We start from the raw sequence: 8978 nt of genomic DNA, 5'->3' as shown, positions 1-8978 counted from the left end.
ACTCCCCCCCACCCCCCCCCATGCTCTTAATTGTGCCAGAGTTAGTGACCTGGCAACAGACTGAAAGAAAAACCCCACAAACGAGTGGAGTTTTCTCTCATCCTGGCCAATAAAAACCAAGAACGCTTGAAAACATGCATCCAGGACAGCGCCCCCTTCAGGTCAGAATATCAATGAGACACGGACTGGAATGATTGTAAAAGCCCATACCTTTAATTCAACATAAATAAAATAAGCACTAACAAGCTAGAATCACACCCAAAGCTGAATCATCAATTCATCAACATTTCCTCTGACCATCTGATTGAGCTGTAAATAGTCCCATCTTGTGCACGCGCACCGGCGATGTCACATATTTACAATTTACATTTTCATATCTACAATCAATATCTCTACAAAGCATAGAAAATAGAATTTCTATTGCATTATTCGTTGTTACAGAATGTATATTAGAGAGTGGCGCGAGAGTCCAGAGATGATGGGTTGCTGCAGACGGCCAGGCAGGATGGTCTGAGCGCGGCCGACACGGCGGCCCCGCCTCCTTCGCTGGAGCTGCCAGGCTGAGGCTGCCGACCGCAGCATGACGGAGCAGAAAAAAGCTGTGATGTAACAACTGCGATGGCGCGTCCTTCGTCAACGGCGAGCAGCGCAGCCTTCAATTCCAACCCTCATCCTCCCTTTTTGGAACCTGAGTCAGCAGCGACGGGTCCTGCCTCACTTAAGCCACATGCAAAGATGTGGGGCCGAGTCCTCCATCCCATGGTTAGAAGGCTAGTTTGGAGGGGAACCAGCGGAGGAAACCCAGCATTCTACACAGGCACATTTCAGAGTCAAGTTTGTGGGATTAGTGTGGAGTAAGACGCAGCTTCGCTGCAGCTCCCTGTTCAGGATGCACGGGATGAATTCAAAGAAAAGCTTCGTCACGCTTGTGTGCGAGGCTCAGGTTAGCAGCAGCGTTGAGTCGTACGCCAGCTCTTCGATCTGCGTTTTGTTTAAGGGGAAATGCAGCCGGAGCAGGAGCGACGCCTCGCAGGAGAACAACGGTAAAAGATCCACGGATATACGGACAGATGGGCAACTACGGACTTGTTTTTGCACCAAAACAAGGGAAGGTGATACAACAGTTTGGGAGAAAGAGAGGAGACTCCAGCCATTTAATAATAGATGAATCCAATGATTTATTTATTGACCTCTCCTCCCCTCTTCTCCTCCGTCTGCCTGCTCTCTCTGAAAACCAGGCCAGGAGAAAGACGACAGCGGGTACAGCTTCCCCCTCGGACGGTCGGAGGGAGTCTTATATTAAATGGGCGTGGCTTCATCCATCATCTAACGCCTGATGCCCCGCCTTCCCCCAGGATTAATGGAGCGAAGGTGGGGAATGAGGCAATTTACTGTGACCTTTTGACTTCATTTAAGTGCATTACGTCCAGAGAAGCTACGGACACGTAAAGAACGGACGCACTCTGAACTCAAGAGAGTCGGGGGGGGGACAGAACTTGTAATAGAAGAGACATAAAATGTTCAGAAGTAGGGGCAAGCAGTGCTGATGGTCACCGTTGAGACCGCGCCACGGTTGTGCGGCGTACCAGATGGACAACAGAGACAACAGTTTTGACTCTCTCCCCTCCTGAACATTGTTAAAACAAGCGTCCTGATACCACTGTGGTTGTTCTATTGATTTATGGCCGGCTAATGCCTTAAAGGGAGCTGCTGCTGGAGGGATCAGGTTGAAGGAATGCTCTTTATCAAATGCCTTAATAAGCGCAATCCATACTTTTGTTTGGCTGTAGGGGAATATCAGCTCATATACGTGACCTCCACTGACATTAGCCTGTAGCTTAACAACTGCTCTTTCTTTTAAAAAGGGCACAGTTTGGCAACAAGGGAGATTTCCCGCATCTCAGCTTCTTCCGTTGATGTTGTAAGAACTGAATCAATAAAGAAAACCTGCAGTGGTGGAAAAGAAATGGGAGGACCTATCGGCGAGTCTGCTGGTGCTGCTGTTTTGACTGGTGAGCTGGAGGCTTTGGGGAATTTCAGTAGCAACAGACAGATGGTGACGTGGGGGAAGACGAACACACAACATTTAAGAAAAATCTCGGTTTGAGGGAGAATCTGTTTTATAACCCTCCCCCAAATATCTATATTAAAAATATTCACTATTATGACCGGCCGCACTGACCCTGAACACACCAGAGCCAACTAAAAAATCTTCATCCTTGGTGTCACCAGGCTGCCCTGATGACACCAAAGGCTGCACACAAGAACTGGACAGTGTCACGGCGGCGCCCCGGGAGGAAACAGGAAGGACCAGAAGTGTATTTTCTTGCTTGGCCTCTAGTCAGAGAGTCCAAAACACAGAGGAGCTCCTTTAAATTTCAAGAGCACAGAAGGAAACTGTCCGGATCCACGGGGACACTGTCCTGTTCTTACGCACCGCCTGTGGGAGGAGAATGGAAATAAAAACACCTCCAAAAAGTGTCAAATTTGGAATTTCTCCAAGTTTGCAGTCGCTCAAACTCGACATTTTCTGGCACATCGTTTTACTCAGACCGACCACAGTGCACGTGCTTATTTAACTGCATTCTCCTAACAAAAGGCAGCAGAGAACTATGGCAAATATAGCTGAACAGAAAAGTCACTTGATGGAAGAAGCACCCCCCACCCCGAGTGTAACTGGAGACTGAAAAACCTTCCTGCTGAAACGAGGCGGCTTTCTTCAAGAGGCGTGGCGGAGGTCCAGTTGCCTGTGAGCCAGTGCTGTCAGAGAGCCTGTCCGTGGACGGCCCGTCCTGCTGTCACTGCTGTCTGCTGCAGCTGTCTCCGGCGTCCCTCCATGTCTGCTGCAGCTGCTGGAGGTGCTGAAAGGCTCTCTGGGTGATGTTAAGAGCTGGGTGGACCTTCCTGAGGCTGGGCTCTCCAATCAGAGACAGGCCGCACAGTCCTAAGTAGGCATGGAGAGGGTCTGGGGGACGGAGGGGGGGAAGGAAGGACGAGAAAGTTGTTTAAGACCCTCAGTGGCAAAGCAGGAGCGTTTGAGCGTGGCAACTTTTCAGAGGTCTTTTCCACACATGACGAGGACGGCGTCAGCCACGCAGCTTTCTATTGGGCTCATTAATAAAACACTGACATTAAAAATGTATTAAGCAGCATTTTGATCGAAAGTGTTATAAATATTGTACACAGGCCCGTCTCGTGGCCTTTTACCTACTCTGGGACGAGAGCGTATGGAGCAGTAATTGAATCCCAGTAATTGGATGCAGACATCAAATCAATGAAAGAGCCATTAACTGAATCAGGACTCAAAAAGACTCAGAGCGGACGTTGTGCAGCAGACGGACGATCCCAAGAATGTCGTTCTTCCTCATTTGAACTGAACGCGATAAATCGTGCTAATACGTTAAAAAGAACTGCAGATGTCGGATCAATCGGGAAGGGGGGGGGGGGGGGGGGGCGTTGAGGCTCTGGTGCTCTGATGAAGAGAGAACAAATTAGGCCCGGGATGCGTCATAGATCAACAATCCCACCAACGTTCTGAACGGCCATCAGAGCAGAAACAGGCCACGTTCAGACCGTTTGATGTGACAACACGCGCCGCCTCCCTTTATCCATCCGCATTGTTCCGTCGTATCTTCCCAGGCCTGTCCCCAAACATCAGAAGCCAGAAACTGGCTTCACTTCTCTCAGGCGCGGCCACAGAAACTCCTTTTTATTTGCGAAACCTCTTCTGTTCAGCAGCATTTGTGACTCAAGCACCTGTTTGGCCCCATTGTTTCCTGTCTGCCTCTTTCCTGTAACGCGATGCGCTCTCTCCTTTGTCCCGGGGCTATATATGAACAATCGCCTCATCTATTACCCACGACGGGGGCGAGAGAGAACCTGCACGCACGTGCCCGTGCATGTGACCCATTGAAGTTTAGGGTTTCAAGCGCGTTTCCATTCTTCTGCGGAAAGAAAAACTGCAAGCTGAGCTCTACTCCTGCACCTCTGGACTCACCTGGATGGCTGTCGGGCCACTTGGCGAATCCCCCCACCAGGCGATCCTGCGTGGACAGGATGAAGCTCCTGTTCTTCTCAAAGTTTGTATATTGGAACACATCTAACAGCTGGAATAAGAGAGATGGGGGGAAAAAAGGGAATAGCAGGGTTATGTGGAAGAACTTCTTAAGAACTCCTTGTGCTTTAGTGACAAAGATGGTTTCAGTTTTTCTTAAGATACATGAAATACTGCGCTTTAGAGGGGAGGCTGTGTGTTTGCTATTTATGAAATGTAATTCTGGCTGTGACTTCATCCAAATCTGCATTCTCAGATCACCCACTAACCATAATAAATTATATTCCATCGTTTAAGGGCCTGTGCGTCTGCCAGGCCAAGCGGCTCATATTAGTGGTTTATCTAAACCCAAAACAGGTTTTGGAAGTCAGGGAGTTCATCAGACAACAGTAGAGTGGTTTTATATCTTCACACCTTTGCAGCTAAAGATCCCACGGAGAAAAATAGCAAGCAAAATTGAACATTTCACTCATTTTTATCAACTACTTGTGTTAGTGAAATGCTGAGTGCCATTTTAAGGCGAGGGCGGGTAAAGGACCGCTGGATCTTAGACTGACTGTACCTCCAGTGTGGCTCCCACCCAGAAGGAGTAGCAAGTATCTACAGGTTTGTTGGGGCGCCCATGGAAGCCACTCTGCTGCCTCATAATGCACCAGCGGCGGATCCCGTCCAGCTCCCGCCGGCTCAGCGCCTCCTCCAGTCGACCCATCAGGCACAGAGTGGCGATGGCGCAGTACGTCCACCCGCCTGCACGCAGACACACAGCTCCGTGTGAGCAAGTTCTCATGGTTGAGAGAAAGTGGGAACGAGGAGGGCTGAAGTGGCTACATTTCAATTTTCCTATGATAAGATCATATTTTGACCAATCCTCCATCTCAGGAAATCAAGATTACCAAACCTGTTAAACCAGGAAGTGTAACAATCATCGAGACACCGCGGGGATGAACCCAGCACGGTAAAATCACTGTGGGAGGCCATTTAACTCCTTTGATCATGTGATGGGCGTGAGTGACCCTTTAAACACTGTCTTTGCACACTTTTTGGGAGCCTGAGGAACAAAACTGAAGCCGAGATGACTGAAACTATCTGTGGAAGATCAACACTTAGATCCACTCACAGCTAAAAATCGAATCAAGTATTAAGTCGGGCAAAACATTATTAATTAATTTCCACTTTGTCATGTTAATCGGATGAGTGTGTGTGTGTGTGTGTGGGGGGGGGGGTCAAAGGCTTTTGTGTCAGAATAATCAGGTTTAATCAGAGCAGGGAGGGGATTTATGAGGACAATGTTATGATGGTTAATCCTTTAAACCAGTTACTCCTTTCAGCCACTTTCATGTCCTCCACCAACGAGGACGCAGCCGTAAACGCTCTGATGAACGTCGTGTGAACTGGGGACAGCCGACGTCACTGATATTCAGAGGATGACCATAAAACCGGAGATTTCCAGAAACTGGAAGTGGCTGGAGATGGTGACCCTCAGAGGCTGGTGGTACTCACCGTGTGACTCCCGCCCAGCTCCCTGGCCAAAGCCGCCGTCGTACGACTGTGCCGGAAACACAGAGACAATCGTTCATCATCATGTCACCACCTCAGGTTCAAGAGAAAAAGGTAAAAGGAAGGCTGGGAACCACGTAAACCGGGTGGCAACAGTTGAGAGCAGCAGAGGCTCCTTTGATTCAGACACCTCGGTTCTCTCTTCTCATCCACCCATAATGAGAAGGTTTGGAGACGGGCACCTGGCGCCATCTAAATGCCAGTCAAACATCAGTTTCTAGAAACGCTCCACAACAAACCGTTTCCCAAAGACTCCAAATTTGGAGTCGCCCCATAAACATGCGGCCTTCAGGGTGTTTTGCTAACATGATTTACAATCGTCTGCTGAGCGACTTGACATTTTGGATGCAAACGGATACAGAGCGTAAACTCCAGCAGCCTGCTGACAAACTGTGTGAGGACAAAACACGTTTTCTCCTGCAGGGGAGGAAAATCCTGGGCTACAGCTTTAAGACAACGCTCCTCATTTATTATAGACGCAGCAGCTCTAGGCAGAGAGCCACCTACCCAAGGTGGGTGGTCCATTCAGGGGTAGAAGTGCTGATCTGAGGGCTGCAGGAGGCTGTGCCCTCGGCAGGGTTGCTCTCTAATTTTATCCAATTTGGAAGAGGTGCATCAAGAACTTTGTAATCTCATGTTTTCAAACCAACCCACCAAACTTCCTCTGATGTATTCGATGGCCTTCTGGGTGTCCATGCCCGACCAGTCGTCCAGCATGTAGCAGATACTGGCCGCGCAGTAGATGAACCGAATATCGTTCTCGCTTCCCTCGGGCAGCGCGTAAAAACTGCAAAGGAGAAGATGAACAGACGCAAAAGGCCATGAAGACAGGAGAGTGGCACACACCGTTTAACGCAAATTTGAAGTGTCCTGGTGCATTCAGGGCCTCGCAGTTAATGTCAGCGCACATTAAGGCTCGGCCGTCTCAACCTCGGGTTTTTCTCTGAGTCAGAGTTAAACTGCCAACGCAAATCTGTGTGCGAGCAGCTACATTTTATTTTCCTTATCCGGACGAAACAAGGCAACTGTGTGGTGTATTTCACCGTGAGATGATGGAGTTTTCCAGTGGATTTGAGTGTAAGAGGCCCCAAGACTCCTCTGTGTGAGTGTGTGTGTGTGTGTGCAGACCTGCCATCCTCCAACTGCAGGGCTCTGAGACCAGCCAGACAGGCCTGTTTGTTGACCCGGCTCAGGTTGTCCCCCAGTATGAGCAGTGAGCACAGCCCGGTGTAGGTCATGGCTACATGGCCGCTGTCGTACGGATGTGACACACCTGGACCCTGAAAAAAAAGAGAATAACACGGCTAAATATGACAGATACTTTCAGTATAATAAACTGCAACTTGCATTAGGCAGAGCCCATGATGGAAGACAATAGGCAGCTTATTTAAACACGCCAAAATATCAAAAGACAGACCCAGATCCACAACGGGCTGGGATCGGCCTGAGCAGTACCTTAGTCCTGTAAGGAATTCCAATGTGTGACGATCCTCGAAAACCACATCGACTGAGATTTGATTCTAGGGGGGAAGAACAGAAGGTAAAGGTGGAAGTGTCAGATCATTTCAGACCTGTGTCAGGAAAGCAACACCCAGGAAGATAGTGACGCTCCTCCAGCTAACAAAGGCCGCTGTCGCCACCTACTGGCCGCAGTGGACATATGAACATGCTTCTGAATAGAGGGAACTAAATGTGATAAAGCATAAAATGTTCAGCTGAGAACGTTTATAACACATGGCAATTCAAGTCTCTTATCCTGACATCATTTAGGATCAACACATTTGTATTCTGCCAAGTATTTAAATATCTCTATGATTTATATACTGGCAGGAAACTAATGCCGCAAAGCAAAGTTCCCTCTATTACAGATGAATTTTAAAGCCATAATGATGATATAACAAGAGGTTTTAAGTGCCTTCCAAACTGCTCTGAGGAGAAACCCGCCAGATGGCAAAACATATGGGTCTGCAAAAATGACACCTATCAAGAATGTTTTCTGTTCAAGCCTCTGAATAATTAACTAATTGGGCATTCAAACAGATGGCACCAAAACAACTTCCCTGAACCCTAAATCTCAGGAAATAGTTACTCACACACGCACACTCTTAACAACGAGAGGACAGTAAGCATGATGACAGCCACTAGTGAGGGTGGAGGTGTATTTAATGAAGCTCAGTCCTTCCAAAGAGCCATTATGCAAAGACAGACTGTTTTGCCGTGGACATGGCACCATCTCTCGCACCATTCCCAGACTTCACTGCTGCTCCATAGCACCAACATGACTGGAATAGTGGCATGAACATTTGTGCAGGCGTTACACCCCTGAGGTTGACTAAAACAGCTTTGCATCGTGCCAATTGTGCTTAACATTCTGATATCTTCCTGTATATATATATATTTTTTAAAATGTTTCAATTTTTTTTTTTAAAAAGGTTGGGAAATTTAAATATCACCAGGTATTTAAAAAAATAATGTATGGTGATGGTGCAAAACTAGTATCTACCAGATTTAAAATCCATTTCCAATTACAATTTCTTTGTTTCTTATTAGTAAAGCCCCATACAGGACTGCCTAGTGTCTCATTATTATGACACAAGAAACTAAAAGCTGGATACTAAAAAGGCACATTTATTGTTTGTGCCTTTTATTCGTGAGTCCTGTGAAGTGAAAGAGAAAGCTTCCCACTTACGAGCTTCTGTGGGCAGAACCTGCAGTGAGTAGATCCACTCGATCATCACATTTTTATCCACAACATCCAGAGCATCCAACACATCCAGGCCAGAAAGGGCAAAGAACACAATAGTTAACCTGGAAAGAGAATGAGCAAAAAAAAAAAGGTCATTTCTGATGTAAGGAAAAGTCATACATGTAGGATGTGCTCAAAAATAATGAATTAACGATCGGAGACATGCAATATTTCTCTATTAGACCAGACATGTTGATATATGCACAACTAGTCGTAGCTGTAATGTAACAGCGGTTTTCTGGGATTAAACGATTCACCCAATTAGTCAAAACTTCAGCACCAGGCTAATGTTAGCAAGCAGGCTAACCCCAATTAGCACCAACCTCCATTCAAAAGCATTAGGTGTCTGCTAGCTCGGGTGCTAACAGCGCACAACTTAGCTTTAACAAACGCACCTGGTCGTTTCCAGCGAAGCGTATCTCTCCGGTAACACCTGAAGCGTTCGCTGGAAAAATCGTACGTGACGATCTTTTAAAAAGTAAATGTGCTCTGATTCCTCAAAGTGGCTGCCATCTTCCGCCATCTTTGCATCCGCATCTGCGGGGAACCTTTTCCGGTATGAGTGCCTTTCAAAATAAAAGCTCGAAAACCAAACCGGACACCGTTTAGAAAGTGATACTT

The 8978-nt window shown here is 47.4% G+C and overlaps 1 protein-coding gene across 1 annotated transcript; it reads right to left on the bottom strand.

Annotated features, from left to right (window-relative positions):
- Window positions 1-191: 191 nt before the first annotated feature.
- Window positions 192-8904, bottom strand: pggt1b (protein geranylgeranyltransferase type I, beta subunit). The gene is made up of 9 exons (XM_057034366.1): window positions 8753-8904; window positions 8301-8419; window positions 7067-7131; window positions 6740-6891; window positions 6266-6398; window positions 5555-5600; window positions 4617-4801; window positions 3998-4106; window positions 192-2965 (listed from the first exon to the last, which is right to left on the bottom strand). The coding sequence occupies exons 1-9, from the start codon at window positions 8878-8880 to the stop codon at window positions 2799-2801; spliced, it is 1104 nt and encodes a 367-aa protein (XP_056890346.1). The 5' UTR covers window positions 8881-8904; the 3' UTR covers window positions 192-2798.
- Window positions 8905-8978: the final 74 nt, after the last annotated feature.

The sequence above is a fragment of the Takifugu flavidus genome, chromosome 5, assembly GCF_003711565.1.
Source record: "Takifugu flavidus isolate HTHZ2018 chromosome 5, ASM371156v2, whole genome shotgun sequence".
NCBI lineage: Eukaryota > Metazoa > Chordata > Actinopteri > Tetraodontiformes > Tetraodontidae > Takifugu > Takifugu flavidus.
This window is presented reverse-complemented; position numbering and strand designations above follow the sequence as displayed.

Excerpts from the sequence above, each read along its gene's own strand:
- pggt1b (XM_057034366.1), bottom strand. The coding sequence starts at position 8,880 with ATGGCGGAAGATGGCAGCCACTTTGAGGAATCAGAGCACATTTACTTT. Across the intron at positions 8,420-8,752 it reads GCTTCGCTGGAAACGACCAG|GTTAACTATTGTGTTCTTTG; the intron begins GTGCGTTTGTTA and ends TTCTCTTTCCAG. Across the intron at positions 2,966-3,997 it reads GTGGCCCGACAGCCATCCAG|ACCCTCTCCATGCCTACTTA; the intron begins GTGAGTCCAGAG and ends TCCGTCCCCCAG.